Here is a 21,117-nt window from a genome sequence, read left to right as displayed (position 1 = left end):
TTATCGGAGCCGGTTATCCTCAAAACGGTCACACGAGTGCTGGAGCCAAACACAGGTATCCACGGGCATGAGGTGGGGTACAACCCCGAACTAGTTGCCAGCCAATTGTGGGGTACATAGAAACAAACAAGTATTCACACTCACAAATCTGGAGTAAAACCGATTTATCCATATGCATTTTCCAAGGCACTTATCCTCACAAGATTCTCAAGAGTGCTGGAGCCTATCCCAGCTCACTGCGGGCAAAAGGCGGACTACACTTGAACTGTTCGCCAGTCATGGAGGGCAATTTAGTGTCTCCAGTTAATGTGTTAAGTATGAGTGAGGAACCCATAGTGCCCTGAGAAAACCCATGCAGATGTGCGAACATGCTAACTCCACACAGGCAGATTTGAACCCCAGTCTTCAAAACTGTGAGACAGACACTCTACCAGTCCCCACCGTGCCATTAGTCATGGCAAGTTGTCCAGGTCCAGGTAAGCAGCCCATGAACATCACTACCACTACGTGACTGTTGGCATAATGTTCTTCTTCTGAAATGGTGTGCAATATTTACACCAGATATAACAAGACTCACTAGCTTTCATCTTTATATATTTAAGGGGGGGGGGGAGTATACAACAAGCATTTATGTTCTTTTTGGTAAGCAGTGGTTTTCATCTTGTAACTTAACAATCTTGTAACTCTGCATTGCATGTCATTTTTGTCCAGTCTCTTCCTCGGTGTTATGTCATGAACCTTAACTGAGGCAAGGCCTGGAGTTCTTTAGAAACTGTCCAAAATTCCTTTGGGGCTTCCTGGATGAGTTATTGCTGCTCTCTTGGGGAAATCTTTGTAGGCTGGCCACTGCTGGGAGGGTTCACCAAATGTTCCACGTTTTCTCCATGTGAGGATAATGACTTTCTGTACAGTTTGCTGGAATCCTGAAGCTTTAGAAATGGCTTTTGTAATCCTTCCCATACCTTTAGATGTCAATTACTTACTGTGCAGGAATTTATTTTCTCACAGAGCCCAGTAAACTTTGAATAACATTGTTCCCTCAATGGGAAAAAAAAACCATTGCCCTTTAAAAATACATTATATGTGTACTTGGGCTATATTTGTCAGATATTTACAATTCTTTGATGATCGTAAATTTCAACGCGGGGAAACTATGCAAAAAGGCTATATATATATATATATTTGATCCATTGCAGTCCTATGTGAATGGAACATCATCAGTGTACTGGACTACTAACGATGATCTTCCTCTTCTAGTCGTGACAAAGTTTGCTCTTGGACAGAATGTAGGCAACAGGAAGTCTGGCTGGTCTAGTGCAGCTGTGCCATGCCACATGTGATTCACAGATGTTGATTAAACAAAAAGAGGAAAGCCAGCAAGGGAGGAGAATGCTTAATTTTTTACTGGCCTTATTAGAGAACACATTGCTTTCCTCCTGCACACTCATCCCCACGTCGCAACGCATCCAACAGTGAAAGAAACCACTGAGTGAGCCAGATCATTGGAAAAAGAAATGTCTCTCTTTAGGATGCCTCGCCAGAGTTATGGACCAGTTACACAAAATATAAAACATTGCTTAATTTAATCTTCACAAAAGGACTATAACAAATTTGTAATCTAAAAAAGTAAACCAACGGTTATCTATGACATTGAAGTCATACATGTTTTCGTTGACAACAAACACATTTTGCTTATGTACACCACTACAACGTTGCTCCCAATGGGCCTCCCACTCTTAAAATGTGCCTGAGTCGGCAGAAGTCAGTGCTTGTTTTTTTTTCCTTTTTTTTTTTGGGGGGGGGTGTTGTGGTCAGAATACAGTATACGTCATTGAGCCATGATTAAGCATTTTTTTTACAAATGTGCAACACAACACGGGCCTTCGGCTTACCTCACAAATAACTTCTAAAACTTACTTGAAATGCTCATTGGAACTAGAAATTCCCTCACAAAGTTGCATCATTTTTTTGACTAATGACACGTCATACAGCTGGAAAAACAAAACCAGCTAGGAAATAAAGATGATAAAGCTGGTTAATGTATCACACAATACAGCAATCACTGCGCAAATATGCCCATGGTAGGCTGGAGAAGTATTCAAAATAATCAGATTGAGTGCTTTCGAAATCTGTTTTCTGAGCGGCCTATCCTCACAAGGGTTGCAGGACGACTGGAGCCTATCCCAGGTATCTGCGGGCAGTAGGCAGGGTACACCCCGAACTAGTTGCTAGCCAATCGCAGAGCACACAGAGTCAGACAACAGCCGCACTCACAATCACACCTAGGGGGAATTTAGAATGTCCAATTATTATTGCATGTTTTTGGGATGTGGGAGGAAACCAGAGTGTTCGGAGAAAACCCACACAGGTACGAGGAAAACATGCAAACTCCACACAGGCGGGGCTGGGATTCGAACCCCAGTCCTCAGAACTGTGAGGTCAATGCCCTAACAGTTGTTCCATCATGGCACCTGTATATTAAATAATTAATTTATTTTCTTTGTGTTGCCTCTCTTTTGAAGACAATATTTTGAATATTTGGGATGACAATATAATGAAGCTCCATAAAAACATTTTTCCCTTTGTGATTGAATTCAAATGTTAATGCTCCATCATGTCAAAATTTTTCACTTATCAGCAAAAAATAAAATAAAATAATTTATGTGATGCTTGATTCTCAGCATTACCTCTCAAAAATTGTACTAGCCAGTTCCTACACTGAACCGTTTGAACAGTTTTCTGTTCTAGCTGCTGTCTCATACACATTCTTCTTGGGTTTAAAAAAGCAGCCACACTAACTACACACAGCGCTCGGCTGACCCCGGGGATCTCAGCAACCCAATCTAGCACACATTCAAGTTTCATGATTGTTGGATCGTGTTGAATTATCTTGGCAGGCAACACCACAATCCATTGCCTTCTTATCTTTGTGCTGGTGAAGGATAAATAGATTGTTTAAAGTGGCAATTCCGACTCTTTGTGTTAATTGCCTTTCTTGCATCACTTTCAAGAGGCGGCCACTCCAGCTCTCATGACCCTCAAAAGTGCGCTGACATTATTGCTCTTGATGGCGTCTCGACATGCTGAGATGACTTGGTTCTTGGGTTTACCCACTGAAACAGACAGACAAAGAATGATGAGACAATTTGGAATAAAAGTAGCTTTGAATACTGCAGCTGCGGAAAAGCTGAAACATCATTCATTGTACAGCACATAGATGGATAGATGGATAGATGGATAGATGGATGGATAGATGGATGGATGGATGGATGGATGGATGGATGGATGGATGGATGATGGATGGATGGATGGATGGATGGATGGATGATGGATGGATGGATGGATGATGGATGGATGGATGGATAGATAGATAGATAGATAGATAGATGATAGATAGATAGATAGATAGATAGATAGATAGATAGATAGATATAGATAGATAGATAGATACAGACCGAAATCCCCAAAAACAGCCTACCTCGGAGACGACCAGCTCGCTGGATTGCCTGGTTGACAGACCTGAGGCAGGCGAGTAGAGCATTGTGATTATTGGAGCGAATTTTGTACTCGCTGAGAAGATCTCGGTTTAGGTCGTATAGCTCTCTGTAACGCTTCTTCATAGAAGTCCTGCCGAAGAGAAAAGACAGAATGTCAGAGAGAAAATATGGTTGACGATGCTGAAAGTGAAAAAAAATTGAACAACAATCTGGTTTGATAGTCCTTAACAGTAGAAATCTCTAAAAGCCATGCTTTAAGGAACCAAAACAATGATCCCTCAGAGAGCATTACTGCTACCACTTTATTTCCACACCATTTGTTGGACTAAGTGAAATAGAGATCAATAAATATAGAAATAAAGGAGAGGATACTAAAATATTTAACAGTGAAGGCATTGTAAGCTGGAAGGGAACTCTCCAGTTGAATTTATGTCAACGCTACCTGATAATGTTGCAGTCCATTCATTACATATATTTAGTGATGTTTAACAGACGGTACATTAAAATAGTTGATGTAAAGTTGCTCAGTTCAATTGTAAGAAGAAGTGCTTTCTTGTCTATAAATGAAAAGTAATCTGTCGGTGCTGTAACTATTGGTAATAATAATAATACTGTGACATTCAAATGTAAAGTTAGTCTCAGGTTGGAGTTAGAAAATGAAGAATTTTGAGTGGCTGGGTTGAAGAAGTAAGGTTGAATGACTACTTGTGCTACAAATATTGGAAACTCACAGGTCACCCATTAGGCGAGCATCCTCTGCTTGCACCAGCATGTTCTTGATGTAGTTGGAGTGGTCAGCCATTTCTGCAGTTAATTTCTGATGGACAGCATGGAACTCATCTACCTAGTGGACAAATTTCAGGTCCTCTTTTACACACGACAGCAACACACTGAATATTTGGGACTTTGTGAAAAGTTAGTACAGTAATCCCTCATTTATTGCAGGGGTTAGGTTGTGGACAATGCCCGCAGGAGGTGAAGTCAGCAAAGAAAGGGCCAAATTATTTTGTGATTATTTATACCTATTTTAAAGCTGTATAAACCTCCCCTCCTCTTATTAATATTCCCTATACCATAATTAACCGCGACCGTACTCTTAGAAATGCTTACTCTCCTGTGGTAGAGTAACAACAACCTTTTAAACTCTTCACGGTATGGTGATGAAAATTGCAATACACTGAATCCTTCATAGGTGAATCTGTGATACGTGAACCTCTATAAACTATTTTTTGGAGACATCAAATCGAAACCTCAGTGAGCGTAGTCTGAAGCTCCTCAAAATATGTTGGGAAGTCTGCCTCTGCTGAGAGTTCCTCGATTGCCAGAAAAGAGGCCAGTGATTGGATCAGATCTCCTGCCAGGTCGATGTCGTCTGTTTGCAGAGTGATCTGATTGGATAAATATTTAAAACAGGGAACATCACATGATTCAATGTGGTTGAGCATTGGTTTGTTTGACCTGATGTTTCAAATGAAAAATACATCAGATTCCATCAATATTGTGTATTGTTACTGTCGGTGTGTCTGTGTTTACCTGTCCGTTTGCGGTCATAACGATGGACAGCAGTCCCCCTCCCCGGAGTGAATTAAAAGTAACATCAGGACTATCTACACCCTCAGGTAGAAGAAAGTTTTGATTCAGCCACATTGCGACCTGTACACACATACACATTTTGCTTAAGACTGCCCTGAGGCTTGGATTCTCTCAATAAGATACGTTTAAAAAAAACAAAACAAAACAAAAAAACTTCAAATACCCTCTGTGGCCTGTCATTGATGGTGAAAGTGACTCTTCCCGTGGGAGGAGGAGCTGAGGGGTCGACGGCGATGTCATACATGGAAAAACGGGGCAGCTGTCGAGTGATTTCAAAAACGTGGAACTGGGTGCTGAGGGTGACAAAATATGGCCCAAGGTATGTGGTGAGGGACAGTGCAATGTCTCAAACGAGTGCCCTGTTACTTCATTTTACTGAAGACATCCATCCATCCATTTTTGAGCCCCTTATCCTCGCGAGGGTCATGGGGGTGCTGGAGCTAATCTCAGCTATCACCGGACAGGAGGCTCAGTACACCCTGAAGTGGTTTCCAGCCAATCGGAGGGCACATGTGACAGACAACAGTCGCACTCACAAGCACACCGAGGAGAAATTTAGACTCTCCAATGAATGCATGTTTTTGGGATGTGGGAGGAAACTGGAGTAAACCCATGCAGGCATGGGGAGAACATGCAAACCCCACAAAGGTGGGCCAAGGATTTGAACCCCGGTCCTCAGAACTGTGAGGCAGATGCTCTTACCAGAGACTGACTCTTTTTTTTTTTCCCGAGGAAATTAACATAAAGGCAGTTGCAACTGATTGCTGATGTAGGATCAGCCAGCTAAAATCGCGCACTTTCATCATTTTAATATCTTAATACAACACCCCAAGTCTGAGAGCTCATAGTTGCGTGTAATAAGAATAACCTCTCGCACATCTTACCAGGTTTTCCCACCCACAAAGGCCTTAACGTGCAAATCTACTGGCACGTCCTTGGGAGGGATGATGGGGACTCGGATGCCACCTGACAGGTTGTGGACACTGGGGTGAACAACATGGCTCTCACCCTCAAAAATGCCTTCTGCAAAGATGAGCACTGCACGGATTATGGTTTCTGGAGAAGAAGAATTTAGGGAAAGAACAATCATGTTTAGTCTAGCGGACATCAGACAAAACCTGAAGTACATACACTTTCTTATTTCAAGCGCTCCTAAATGATACCATTGGGTGTTGTGATGCTGAGCTCCACATGGGCTTTTTGGAGCTCAGTTGCAGCTCTTACAGTGAGCGCTGTTTGGAGCTGAGTGTTGGCTGGAATCCCACCTGTGGTGTCTGACTCGCCCTAAAACAACAGGACATCTGTTGTGTATCATAACGGACAATTAAGAGACATGTGTTTATCTTTAAGAAACTAAGCTGTGTTCCCAATCATTATGATAGTGAGTCCACTTTGAAGGAAGATTTTCCTGAGGAACATAAACGTTGAACAGATAATTACATCATAAAAAGCCACAGCTGAGCAGCACAAATGTGTTTATCAACGCTGGACTCTGTGGAATACCAAAAAAACTGTCATGCCACTAATGCTCCATGTAGTTTGTAAAATTGCATTTTGGAAACGCCGAACTAAAACCCACAAAAGAAAACATGCGCGTTGGTCTCTGAAAACATGAAGATAAACCTTAAAAAAACGCTAACACACCAATGAATGGATGATGCAGTACTGTATAGCTATTTAAAGGTCACCCAGTTTAAATGTCATACTGCATGAGCCTAACAATTTTCTTTAAAAACAAGTACCAGTCTTTCATTTCATATTGTTATGCACAGGGATGCACAAAAGTTTTGGTCTGGTCCTCAAAGGAGCACCAAAGGGTTTTTTTTTTGGTGCTCATTTTCTTCCCCTGACCCAACAGGTATGTTCAGAACATACATTATATTGGCAAATGTATTCACTCAGCTGCCTTGACTCTGATAGAAATTTAAAGGTCCCATATTTTGGCTATATAGAGTTGATAGTGACTCTAACATGGACTTGGATAAAAGTGTGAATTTTATTTCTCCCCCAAATTTGATTTTGTCATATCAGTGTCCGGAAATGGGCCCTCTGAAAGCTACAGTGAAAAAAATGTCGTTTTCTTTCCAACTTGATTTTTGGCAACCACTTAAAAAGTACATCGTCTTTTCAATTTTCAATAGTACAGTGAAGAAAATAAGTATTTGAACACACTGTTATATTGCAAGTTCTCCCACTTGGAGATCATGGAGGGGTCTGGAATTTTCATCGTAGGTGCATGTCCACTGTGAGAGAGATAATCGAAAGGGAAAAATCCAGAAATCACAGTGTATGATTTTTGAACACTTTATTTGTGTGATACAGCTGCAAATATGTATTTGAACACATGTCTATCAGCTAGAATTCTGACCCTCAAAGACCTGTTAGTCCACCTTTAAAAGTCCACCTCCACTCCATGTATTATCCTGAATCAGATGCACCTGTGTGAGGTCGTTAGCTGCAAAAAGACACTTGTCCACCCCATACAATCAGTAAGACTCAAACTTGTAACATGGCAAAGACCAAAGAGCTGTCCAAAGACACCAGAGACAAAATTGTACAATGGAATAAATGGAAGAAGCGAAACATGACTGTCAATCTCAATCGGAGTGGAGCCCCATGCAAGATATCACCTTGTGGGGTCTCAATGATCCTTAGAAAGGTGAGGAATCAGTCCAGGACTACACAACAGGACTTGATCATTGACCTGAAAAGTGCTGGACCACCGTTTCCTAGGTGACTGTTGGTAATACACTAAGACGTCATGGTTTGAAACCATGCATGGCACGAAGGTTCCCCTGCTTAAACCAGCACATGCCAAGGCCCCCTTTTTAAGTTTGCCAATGATCATTTGGATGATACAGAGGAGTCATGGGGGAATGTTTTGTGGTCAGATGAGACCAAAATGTAACTTTTTCGTCATAATTCCACTAATCGTGTTTGGAGAAAGATGAATGATGAGTTCAATCCAAAGAACACCATTCCTACTGTGAAGCACGGAGATGGATGCATCATGCTTTGGGGGCGTTCTTCTGCACATGGGACAGGACAACTGCACTGTATTAAGGAAGGGATGACCGCGGCCATGTATGGTGAGATTTGGGGGAACTCCCTCTTTCTTTCAGTCAGAGCATTGAAGATGGATCGTGGCTGGGTCTTTCAACATGACAATGACCCGAAGCACACAGCCAGGAAAGCCAAGGAGTGGCTCCGCAAGAAGCATACCAAGGTTCTGGCGTGGCCGAGCCAGTCTCCAGACCTAAACCCAATAGAAAATCTTTGGAGGGAGCTGAAACTCCGTCTTTCTCAGCGACAGCCCAGAAACCTGTCTAATACAGAGAAGGTCTGTGTGGAGGAGTGGGCCAAAATCTCTCCTGCAGTGTGCAAACCTGGTAAACAACTACAGGAAACGTTTGACCTCTGTAATTGCAAACAAAGGCTACTGTAGCAAGTATTACATTGGTTTTCTCAGGTGTAAAAAAATACTTATTTGCAGCTGTATCCCAAATAAATCGTAAAAAAAAAAAAAAAAAATCATACATTGTGATTTCTGGATTTTTCTTTTTAGATTATCTCTCTCACAATGGACATGCACCTACGATGAAAATTTCAGACCCCACTATGATTTCTAAGTGGCAGAACTTGCAATATAGCAGGGTGTTCAAATACTTAATTTTCTTCACTGTATTTCTGGTTGACTCAGTCTTGAATCCACTTCGTCCAGATTTGGCTAATACTGTCCCCTTTCCTCTGATTGCTTGTGTCCGTGCACCCACTTCAGGCCCACTTGTGAACGCACACCTTTGTTGTGTTTGACAGTGCTGGGTCAAAAGCGGCGAGGTAGGTGGAGAGCTTCGGTACTACGTAGATAAGCTGGAGAAATTTAAATGATCAGATTTCAGGCCTCTTGTTAGAAAAATGTCTGGAACTAAAGAATATATTGACAATTTTAATTGATCTTTCACGTTTACTGAGGCACCACAGACTCAATTTAACTCACAAATAGGGAGGGAGTGGGGCGGTATTTGAATCCCAGTCCTCAGAACTGGAAGGCCAACACTTAACACCTGCTCCACCGTGCCGCCCCTTTACGTAACATCCAATTCTTAATCCATATATTTTAATATGACTGATCCAGCCTTTGCAGTTTTAACAGCTTTAATTCTTCTGGTAAGGATTTTCGCAAGGTTTAGAAGTGTTTCTGGAAATGTACAGTCGTGTTCAAAATAATAGCAGTCCAATGTGACTAACCAGATTAATCCATGTCTTCAGTGTGTTTTTTTTAATTGTCAAAGAAGTTAGCAGTAGGTGCAGTAGATTCTCAGAAAACAAACAAGACCCAGCACTCATCATATATACACTCACAAAGGTCAACTGACAGCCACATATACATTTTAAAATAGATATGATGAAAACTACATTCTTCACCCACTTAGAAATCATGGAGGGGTCTGGAATTTTCATCGTAGGAGCATGTCCACTGTGAGAGAGATAATCTAGAGAAAAATCCAGAAATCACAATGTATGGTTTTTGAACAATTTATTTGCGTGACACAGCTGCAAATAAGTATTTGAAAACTACATATAATATTATTCACTTCAATGTCTATACAAAAAAATCGAGTGGACTGCGTGAGAGCATTAATGCGCAAAGCTGCGGAAGTCTCACTCGACATCCTAGTGGCGGCCATATTTCCTGCAACATCATTTGCAGATGTCACACTGGGAGAGTCGCCATTGAGAAGACGGTGTGCCAACTGCTATAATTTCCAGATTTTTCTGACGCCCCTTCTGAGAGTGAAGCTCTTTTTCAAAGAAGAGAACATCTCAGTATTGAGTGAAGTGACCGGGGCCATATTACCTATCGTTTCGAGTCATATTTAGATGATATGCAGATCACTTCTAACTAACAACAGACTCCCCGACAGACGGACAAGTGACCCGATGAAATATTCAAAATGACAGGCCTATTTTACAAGTCTTGTGTATGTAGCGTACTCAGGAGGACCCATGCAGGGCGAAGTAACTACTTCAGGTGTGCTCAGACACTTGGTGGGGGAGGGAGGGGAGAGAGAGCTCCTTTCTCCTCTCCACCAGCGATGTGACTGGCCTCCCGGCCTGACCCACCTCCGCGTTGGGTGAAATGGCGGCTATCTGCGGCGACTGGCTATATGACGCAGATCTTTTGTTACGTTGTGAGAGAAGGATTACGTCGTCGGACGCGGACGGATCTTTTTATTATTGCTGCATTCGGAGAAGTTGTTTGAGTGTGGTGACTATACATCTAGTTAGCTCATGTTACACGCTTCTACACTGTCTTTGTACTTCTATTTTATAGTTTTGTGTTGTATTGTATTGTGTGTGATTAAATTGTCAAACGCAATACCAGTGCTTTATTCTATGTTGGTGGTTTGACCAAGGGGATTTGTTCATAGCCACTGCCGACCGCGAGCCGACACGACAGCCTTCGCTGGTGAGGTGACACAGCAGCCTTCGCTGGCGAGCCCGACGCCGTCCGACGTGCATATCGACACATTTAGCACACCTGTCATACGTACGCGGATCTTTTGTTACGTTATGAGAGACCGATTACATGGTCCGCCCTACAACTATTATTTTTTTTTAGTCGCTGTATACACACCTACCTTTCATTTGCAACCCACGAAGCTCTCGTCGTTTGCACCCGTGTAATTCATTTTTCACGACGAACCGGGTTTCTTGCAAACTTATGAAGGGTAAATTCATTCTCCAGAGGGTTCAAGCAATGTCCAGCAATGCAACAAGCTGGCATTTTGGCTAACAGGAAGGAGCAACGATCTACCTTCCCGGAGGTAAAACTAATAGAAACAAAAGAGTCCACTTGAGGGTAGTCCTGCCATGTACGTCACTTCCTGCTTCTTCTCGAAAGCAAATCCCTCGAGAGGATGTCATGGCGGGAGTTACAATAAGATGTATATGTCAAAATCATGTTTTGTGGTGAAAAAACGCATGTGTCCATGTTGGCTGCCGTTTGTTCACTAATAACATACTAAAAATGATGCATTCCATGACAGTGGGCCTTTAAAGACATTCCACATTTCATTTACATTTCTTGCTTTAGCCTCAGAAACAGCATTTTTGCTGTCACCTCACAACTTCTTCGTTGAATTAAAGTCCGGGGATTGATCTGATCACTCCACGACATTAACTGACATTGGACTACTATTATTTTGAACACTACTGTTTGACTATTTTTTTTTACAGTACCACATTTGTGAGGTTACACACTGACGTTGGACAAGAACCACTTTGCTCTGAGTCTCCATTCATCCACCCATCCATTTTCTGAGCCGCTTATCCTCACGAGGGTCACGGGAGTTCTGGAGCCTATCATAACTGTCATCAGGAAGGAGGCGGGATACACCCTGAACTGGTTGCCAGCCAACAGCAGGGCACATGGAGACAGACAATAGTCGCACTCACAATCACAGCTAGAGGCAATTAACAGTTTCCAATTAATGCAAGTTTTTGGGATGTGGGAGGAAACCGAAGTGCCTGGAGAAAACCCACACAGGCACGGGGAGAACATGCAAACTCCACACAGGTGGGGCCAGGATTTGAATCCCGGTCTTCAGAACTGTGAAGCCAATGCTCTACAGCTGTTCCACTGTGCCGCTCTCTAGACTCTAATACATCTCTACAGGGTTGAGGTCAGGATTGTCCAAGCCAGTCAAGTTGATCCACATCAAACTCTCTCATCCCTAGCTCTATGAACCTTGATTTGTGCACTGATGCACACTCATGTTGGAATGGGAACCTGTTCTCACAAAGTACGAAATGTCCAAAATATTAGCCCCTGAGCTCTAGTGAAGTTTGAATGCTCCAAGAGATTTTTGAAAGTGCACAAAGCATGTAACAAAGACATGTAAAGTTTTAGAAGTTGTCTGTAACATATCCAAAATGGGTCCGCCATTTACATGCTGAGAATCATTGTTCTATCTTCATATGTTGTCTAAATATCCGATGCTTAGAAGATTACAACTACCACAACATTAATTTTGTTAGCTTGTCTATGATGTGGTGCATTGTATGTTAGCATTAAGCTGGCAGACGTTTATGTGTTTTGAATAAATAGGCATGTAACTTTTTTTTTACATTATGCTGATTTTATCGCCCTGATCGGAATAGGCCGATAAGTCACTTTTTTTGGTCGTCAGATTGGTTATAATGTCATAATTCACCGATCCAATTAATGTCATGCACAGTATATCTGAATCCAAAACCTAGTTTATTTCTATATATCTGGTAGTAGTATTAATTTAGGTTTTTTTTTTCCAAGTCTTTTGACATCGTACTGTATATATGTGATGGCCAATAAACTTTAAAAAAAAAATGCCAGTGGCGTAGGGGACACGATGGCTGAGATAACATGGGACGTAATGCACGGATCAGACTACAAGACGAATTTCCTCTTTCATGATTGCACGATGTTAGACTACTGCGATAAAATCTCGTATTGAGATACCACCGCATTGCGTTTTTTACGATCATTTGGCTGGCTTTAGCTTTTCAACTAAAATGTGACTGGATACACTCGTTACAGTTGGGATGACAACATGAATGGATCCTAATGTATTATAGGAAGAAAATGTTCATCTGCGGCTTGTGAAATTCAATGCCTTCATTTACCATTTACAACTACAATTTATATATACTAAAAAAAAAAAAAAATGAAAAAAAAATAAAAACCTCACCTGACAACAGCTTGCATCTCTAAAAATATTGTAAGTCAAGTCATTCCTGTGTTCAGGCACCATTGTATATAATTTTAGTGGCTGCATACAAAATGTGTACCTTAGTGTTCTCTTCATAGTTCCTGAGCTCCAAAAGTAGATTTTGTCTGCGATGACTCAGCTCTCTAATGAGGTCCTGTTCAGCACTGGAGTCCATAAGATTGCCTTTCAGCTCTTTTCCAGCAGGCAGGTAGCCGCGAACTACAACATGTATGCCAAAAATGCATTACCTTTACACAACAAGCTTAGAGAGACCTTCCACTGTAATTGGCTTCAAGATTAAATATTTGGCAATCAAAAGTTTGGCCAGAGAACACACGCCACACCTTCTCCCTCTACAGAGGCGCATATAAGTTGTTTCTGCCCATCCAACCTATAGTCTCCCTCCACGACTCCGGCCACAGAGGAGGAGAAGTTGTCTCTGAAAATGACTTCACCTGTGCGGTCGCTTCGAGCATCAATCTGGAGCAACAGAGGAATGTGAGCAAAGAGGGTGGTGATGAATGCATTAATGTGTCTGGTAACACTAATTTAATAGTGCAAGAAGATCTTAACGCGAAGATGCTGACCTTTCCATTAGACCAGCCAGTGATGAGCTCCACAACCCCATCAGCGTTCAAGTCAAAGGCATGGATGCTCATTGCGTGATTTTTGGACTTCACAGAGAAAGAAAAAAATAAGATTAAATTAAAAAAACAGTTTGACATTTGAATGTACTAGTGTTAGTAAAAGGCCAAATAATAACTTCTATCATTTATTGTAGTGTTTGTAATAATAAAATAAATATTCACAAATATACTGTACCTATACATTAATATCATACATTTGCCTGATTAGAATTGCATTATGAAACGGGTTTGGTATATTACCTTGATCCTCCAGTACCGAGAATTGCGATCATAGACTCCCACAGTGCCATTTGCCAGGGCGTAACCAAATCGGCAACTGTGCATGTGGCACAGTGATGTTACTGTCTATTGGAGAAGTGCATGGTGAAATACTGTACATATCATAACACTAAACTCATTGAAACTAATTAAGGTTGACATTGGAAAGAATATAAACCACAACTTTATAACCACTTGCACAGTTAAATAACATCTTGATTCTAATATTCTGGCTACCCGATTTAGCTCCACGAGTCAAATACCGGACACAGAACTAATTTTGATCATCTCAAAACCTCAACATATCAAATGTCAACATACTGGACAATCATAAACCTACATTTGGATATTATTATATTGGGACTCATTAAATGGTGGAAGTGGCCATAAAGCTCTGGGTGTTTTGGTGGATTAACTCCTGCTATAAAACAAGCAGTCATTGAAAAGTCTTGATTATATACAGTGAAGAAAATAAGTATTTGAACACCCTGCTCTATTGCAAGTTCTTCCACTTAGAAAAATCATGGAGGGTTCTGAAATTTTCATCGTGGTGCATGTCCACTGTGAGAGAGATAATCTAAAAAGAAAAATCCAGATATCACAATTATGATTTTTTTAAACAAATTAATTTGTATGATAGAGCTGCCAATAAGTATTTGAACACCAGAGAAAACCAATTTTAATATTTGCTACAGTAGCTTTTGTTTGCAATTACAGAGGTCAAACGTTTCCTGTAGTTGTTCACCAGGCTTGCACACATTGCAGGAGGGATTTTGGCCCACTCCTCCACACAGATCTCCTCTAGATTAGACAGGTTTCTGGGCTGTTGCTGAGAAACACGGAGTTTCAGCTCCCTCCAAAGATTTTCTATTGGCTTTGGATCTGGAGACGGGCTAGGCCACGCCAGAACCTTGATATGCTGCTTACGGAGCCACTCCTTGGTTTTCCTAATTGTGTGCTTTGGGTCATTGTCACGTTGAAAGACCCAGATCCATCTTCAATGCTCTGACTGAGGGAAAGAGGTTGTTCCCCAAAATCTCACAATACATGGCTGCGGTCATTCTCTCCTTAATCCAGTGCAGTTGTCCTGTCCCATGTACAAAAAAAACACCCCCAAAGCATGATGCTACCACCCCCATGCTTCAAAGTAGGGATGGTGTTCTTGGAATGGAATTCATCATTCATGTTCCTCCAAACACAGTTAGTGGAATTATGAGCAAAAAGTTCCATTTTGGTCTCAAATGACCACAAAACCTTCTCCCATGAACCCTCTGTATCATCCAAATGGTCATTGGCAAACTTAAAAAGGGGGCCTTGACAGGTGCTGGTTTAAGCAGGGGAAATGTCCGTGCCATACATGATTTCAAACCATGACGTCTTAGTGAATTACCAACAGTCACCTTGGAAATGTGGTCCCCGCTCTTCTCAGATCATTGACCAAGTCCTGTCGTGTAGTCCTGGGTGATTCCTCATCTTTCTAAGGATCATTGAGACCCCACGAGGTGATATCTTGCATGGGGGTCCACTCTGATTGAGATTGACAGTCATGTTTAGGTTCTTCCATTTTCTAATGACTGCTCCAACAGTGGACCTATTTTCACCAAGCTGCTTGGCAATTTCTCCGTAGCCCTTTCCAGCTGTGTGGAGTTGTACAATTTTGTCTCTGGTGTCTTTGGACAGCTCTTTGGTCTTACCCATGTGACAAGTTTGAGTCTTACTAGTTGTATCCCTATACAGGTGGACAGGTGTCTTTATGCAGCTACCGACCTCACACAGGTGCATCTGATTCAGGATAATACATGGAGTGGAGGTGGACTTTTAAAGGTGGACTAACAGCTCTTTGAGGGTCAGAATTTTAGCTGATAGACAGATGTTCAAATACCTATTTGCAGCTGTATCACACAAATAAATACATTGTGATTTCTGGATTTGTCTCTTTATTATCTCTCGCACAAAGGACATTCACCTACGATGAAAATTTCAGACCCCTCCATGAATTCTAAGTGGGAAAACTTGCAATATAGCAAGTTCAAATGCTTATTTTCTTCACTGTATGGTGCGGACTTGGCTGAAGACAAACAACAACATTTTGTTGTTTAATACATTCATGAACATTTAATTGGGCTTCTAAGTTGTTGTTGTTCACAAACATTAACATCTTGGTTCCTTTGAATGCATTTCCTCGAATGCAAAACAATAGTGAGCCACATACAGCGAGTGTATTCACCTCATTTTCAGTCATCTCAGAGACAAGCTCATCCTCTTTGAAAACCCTGATGTCAAAATCCTCAGATCCAACCAGGAGCTGCAACGAGTTACAGAACAAAAACATATATATAAATTTGTGAACTATTATCTAGACATTTGACAGGGTATGCTTCTTTAGTAAATTTGAGTCCGAACACAAAAGCCATGGAGGTGTCTCAACTGTGAGAAGTCTCACTTCATTTTTGCCGTCCCCAGTGAAGTCACAGAGCACAAGTGATCTCACATTATCTCCTGTAACCTGGACAAAAACATAGAGGATAAGAATTTTAGGATAAATTAATTACTTAAAAAATAAATTCACAATGTTGAAATGAGAATGTATTAAATGTTGATGTAGTGAATATTGGAGATACATTACAATGCCAAAAATATTTGCTCAGCTGCCTTGACTCAAATACGAATTTAGACGATATTCCATTCTTAATCCATAGGGTTTAATGTGACATTCCACCCATTGCAGTTATAACACATTAAATTATTGTGGTTCAGATTTTAACGAGGTTTAGGAATGAAATAATGGGAATCTATGACCATTTTTTCCAGGGGGATATCTGTGAGGTTATACACTGACATTAGACGAGATGGCCTGACATACAGTCCAGTTGATATAAACCCAAAGGCGGTCTCTCAGGTTGAGGGCAGGACTCTGTACAGGCTACTCAAGTTCATCTTTACCAAACTCTTTCATCTATGTCTTGATGTTCCACGTTTTGTGCACTTGGAACAGAAAGAGATAAAACCCTAAACCATATGAAACACTTTGGGATGAGTTTAGAGCGGAGACGGACAGGAAAGAGAGCAAAAAGGTAAGCCTTGTCATCTTACATGAATGAGTAACCTCACAAGTGGGCTTCTGGAAAATGGCCATAAATTCACATGAATTCACTCCTAACCCTTGTTGAAAGCCTTCCCACAAGCATTTAACATGTTTTAACTCAAAAGAGGGGACCAATTCGTATTAAATTAAGAATGGGATATTACTTAAAATCATGGGAGTCAAGGCAAGTGAATGAATAGTTTTGTCAAATAGTGTATAAAGTAGATTATTTCTCGGTTCTTACAGTCCAAAAGAGGTCGTTGCCTAGATAATCAAAACCTTGTAAGGCACAGTTGCCTCCAATGATGGCAAGAGGATTTGGGATGTCCCCAAGTTTTCCCAGAACGATTGCATTAGCCCCATCAGACACCTGCATTAGATTCAGACACATAAGCATACTTAGACAAGCAAACATACAAACCAGACACAAAATTAAATAAACACCCCACTTTTGTACAGAATAGGGATGTCACGATATTCATATCTCACTGTTCTGTTTTATCATGGTATGACTCTTCCGGTATGATAATTATTGCTATATACTGTTGTGGGAAAGGTCACAGTATCCTCAGGGTCGGAGGAGTGCTGGAGCCTATCCTTGCTGTCAAGGGGCAGGAGGCAGGGTACACCCTGAACTGGCTCCCAGCCAATCACAGGGCACATAGAGACAAACAGCCTCACTCATGATCACACTGACAGGGCAATTTAGAGTGTTCAATTAATGTTGCATGTTTTTGGGATGTTGGAGGAAACCGGACTGCCCGGGGAAAACCCACACAGACACGGAGAGAACATGCAAACGCCACACTGGAAGGATCGGGATTGAACCCTGGACCCCAGAACTGTGAGACCAATGCTTTTCACCTGATCCACCATACTCCCCACATTCATATAAACTACCTCCAAAACAGTATTACTTCAGCAATAATATGTTCCCAAAATAACAAAACTGTGCATTGAGAAATTGTTTGGTCATTAATTGAACATTGCCATTATATTTTTCTATTTATAACATTACAAATTGGATACTACTTCTAACAGTGATTTCTATGCTTCAGTCCAAAAATTCAAGGGAAGTTATTCATGGGGAGTGTCATGAACCTCCAGTACGGGGGCGGAGCAAAATGCAGGACTTCAAGGGAGGGCATAATGTTGAATGTAGTTTATTCCAGAAACTGGGTCATACACGGTGTAGCAGTCCGACAAGGGAGAAGCACACAAATGCTAGGCTAGGCGGGATCCAAAAGACGCACAGCAAGGGTTCGATGACTCTGAAGCAAACTAATTCAACAGGACAGGATCAAACTAAAAGGCACAGAATCGCTGTGACTAGGGTTACTCTAACTTACGCGTATAGTCCCACAGGCAGTGAATGCAATTCAGTAATGCAATGCAACGAACTGGCAAATGCCAGTGCCAAAAACTCCAACTTAAATGCCTGTCTAATTACAGTCCCAATGTGAAACAGCTGTGAGTGGTGACAGGTGTCACCGCCTAGAGTGGTGGCGTGGCCACGCCCCTCTTGGCAGTGGCCAAGCCTTGTTAGGAGACAGGGAGTTAGAATACTTATTCTCTGTCTGTGTGATGTTCTTTCACCCATGACATTTTGACTTGAGATAAAACACTCACGAGTATACCACTAAAGAGTGGTGCTGTTAAAATATGCTTGATTAATTTAGCAGATCATCTCTTTGAGGGGGCAGCCCACGAGGGAAGAAGGTTAATGGGATTCTCCGGTGGCGGCTGCCACCGGCCCGGATGCGACTCGTTGTTGCAGCCTGGCTTAGCGGCATGGCCAAGTATAGCCAGGCCAAAACTCAACAGAATGGTACATTATCTGATACCGTGACAATACCGACTCACTTTTCATTTCTCTCTGTTGTGAATATTGTTAAATTCCAAGTAAAGAGTGAGCCATTTCTTCTAAATATGAGCTACTCAATCAACAATTTACATGTGGAAACAGACAATTACTCAATGGTAATGTAAACAACAGCCAAAAGGTACACCATTTGTTACAGGTTTGGACACACTTTCACTTGGTAGTGGATTAAAAAAAACAACTTTGGACATGTACCATATGGCTCTAGAATCTAATGAGTTTCAATACATGAGTAATATTAATGAGTGTGTACCTAAATAATAATAATAAAAAAAGTGCACAGTTTTTGATACTCTATGAGGTGTGTTAATTATTGGCAATATGTTTATACTTTTATCGGTATCTCATTAAATTGTACTCAAGTAAGCATTTGGTTACTGTGCAATTTATGTTACCACGGCTGTTGATACAGGGCATACTTGGCGTTCTTTTCACTCACCTCTTTGTAGAATATATCTGTATTGTCATGAACGTCATAGGCCAGTAGGTTGGTCTGAGATCCTACCAACAGTGTGTCACCAGCAGTGTTTGGGCCCAGAGCACCAGCAGTCAGACAAGTGACTGCATGGTTGATGTTGAGAAGAGAGATGTCCAAATCTTGAGTGCTTTGGCTCAGTCGGTGAGATGCAGGTTTTTGAGCATGAGTGTGAGGGTTGTGAATAAAAACCTTGTAAAGAGTACAGATGAGTAAAGGGCCAGAATGTAAAAGTATTACATAGTTTAACTAACAAAATCCTAGTTTTAAAAACAAAGCATAATCTGATTTAATGTAAAAGGAAACGAAAAAACCTAAAGCAGGAAAGGACAACACAATAAAATGGGCAATCAAACATCCATGCAAGTATTTTTGTATACACTTTGTTCTCGTTAGGATCACGGGTGAGTAGGAACCTAAATCAGTTGGCTTGGGGTGAAAGGTACCTTACACGTTGGACTGGACACAGGTCAATCGCAGAGCACGTTCAACAAACATTCATACTTTGGCACAATCAATCATAATTTTTAAATGTTTCATATGCACCTTTCCGGCTTGTGTGGCTGCAGTGAGGCACGGGTGGACCCCGTCAAATTTTCCTACAGTCATCATGCGAGGGTTAATTTTATGGCTCAGCTTGAGGGTGAAAATGGGGACCAACATGATCTATATGTTCCCTCCTAATCAAGAGAAAACCACAGGATATATATTTTAGAGTTAATATGATAAGCTTATAAAACACAATGTAGCACACAAATGTTCATAGCCGTGCATGTTAACAGGTGTCAAATAGTGATTTTGAGACACTAATCAGTATTTACGAGCTTTGCCCAAGCCACCAGTTCTGTTGCTTAGCAACAACAAAAAGTGCCAAATCAAAACTCGTTCGACTAAGGATAATCTTTCTTTCGTTTGGTCAGTAGAGCTATTTGTATACTTAAATGACCCAATGCATAGCTCATTGCTATGTCAAAGCCGGATATCAATACAATACAGTACTGTTAGAAATATTCAGGAAAGCAGCATCACTATTTGCCAGGGGTTCAAGAGGCTAGCATACTTAGCTAATAAAACGCTAATTTAAGTGTTACCGGAAACCACGACTCAGTACGAAACACAAAGAAATCACACTGCACAGGTACCTGGAACGCAATCCGATCAACAAATGTAGATCTGTAATTTTGTAGCAAACGGGACTCGGCACTAAAACCGTACATTAAGATAATTATAAGATTTGCTACCACAACCACTTCCGATTGAAGGCTTTCAAAATAAAAGACTGGATAAAATTGGGGGAAACTAATTTTTTTAATCTGTGCACACTACACGGAAACAGACAAAACATAAATGTAGTTTTAGTAAAAGTAATTCCTAAGTATAATTTAAAATTCCAATTAGCTCCTTAAAAGTAGGCCTTAATAGCAGCTATTAAAGCATAAAAAAGTAGGCCTTAATAAAATCACAAGCCCATTTTATCTTAAGAAATGGGAAAATACAGGTTTTTGTCTTTGTTTAGAGTACTGCATAACGTGTGCTATATTTCTTTAGTATTTATGGTGATACATTATTTTAAATATCATATTAAAGGCTGTAAACTTTCCCAGAGCAAATCTCTGAGCTGCTGTCAAGTCTCTATTTGATAATGACCTTGGCTGACCTGATTGAAACTTCAAAACTGTGCTAGAACTGTACTGGTAGTGTAGCTATTTTCCAGGTTTAGAATTATAATTTTTTTTTTTCCAAAATTTACACATCTCTTGTAATTTACCAATGGTCGATTTAAAAAAGAAAGCAAGAATCCATAGATGGACAAATTATTTTTATTAGTTGTAAGTGTTTGTGTGTGTGTGTGGGGGGGGGGGGCAATCCCACAAGGAAAAGGAAAGGGCTCATCCAGAATTTGAACCCAGGACCTCTTACACCCTAAGC

General features: G+C 41.0%; 1 protein-coding gene across 1 annotated transcript; it reads right to left on the bottom strand.

The window, feature by feature from the left end:
• Positions 1-609: 609 nt before the first annotated feature.
• Positions 610-20,639, bottom strand: bbs2 (Bardet-Biedl syndrome 2). Its single transcript, XM_061821942.1, has 18 exons — positions 20,331-20,639; positions 19,735-19,868; positions 19,153-19,380; positions 17,076-17,201; positions 16,190-16,252; positions 15,974-16,051; positions 13,729-13,833; positions 13,429-13,515; positions 13,186-13,321; positions 12,921-13,060; positions 6,254-6,374; positions 5,975-6,146; positions 5,254-5,383; positions 5,031-5,150; positions 4,748-4,885; positions 4,229-4,341; positions 3,479-3,627; positions 610-3,113 (listed from the first exon to the last, which is right to left on the bottom strand). Exons 2-18 carry the CDS (start codon positions 19,849-19,851, stop codon positions 3,007-3,009), a joined length of 2,130 nt encoding a protein of 709 aa, XP_061677926.1. The 5' UTR covers positions 19,852-19,868; positions 20,331-20,639; the 3' UTR covers positions 610-3,006.
• Positions 20,640-21,117: the final 478 nt, after the last annotated feature.

Source organism: Syngnathoides biaculeatus, chromosome 6 (assembly GCF_019802595.1).
Source record: "Syngnathoides biaculeatus isolate LvHL_M chromosome 6, ASM1980259v1, whole genome shotgun sequence".
Lineage (NCBI taxonomy): Eukaryota > Metazoa > Chordata > Actinopteri > Syngnathiformes > Syngnathidae > Syngnathoides > Syngnathoides biaculeatus.
This window is presented reverse-complemented; position numbering and strand designations above follow the sequence as displayed.

Coding starts and splice junctions, on each gene's coding strand:
- bbs2 (XM_061821942.1), bottom strand. CDS start 19,851: ATGTTGGTCCCCATTTTCACCCTCAAGCTGAGCCATAAAATTAACCCT. Junction 16,253..17,075: donor GCAACGACCTCTTTTGGACT/GTAAGAACCGAG, acceptor GTTTTTGTCCAG/GTTACAGGAGATAATGTGAG. Junction 4,886..5,030: donor TTATGACCGCAAACGGACAG/GTAAACACAGAC, acceptor TTATCCAATCAG/ATCACTCTGCAAACAGACGA.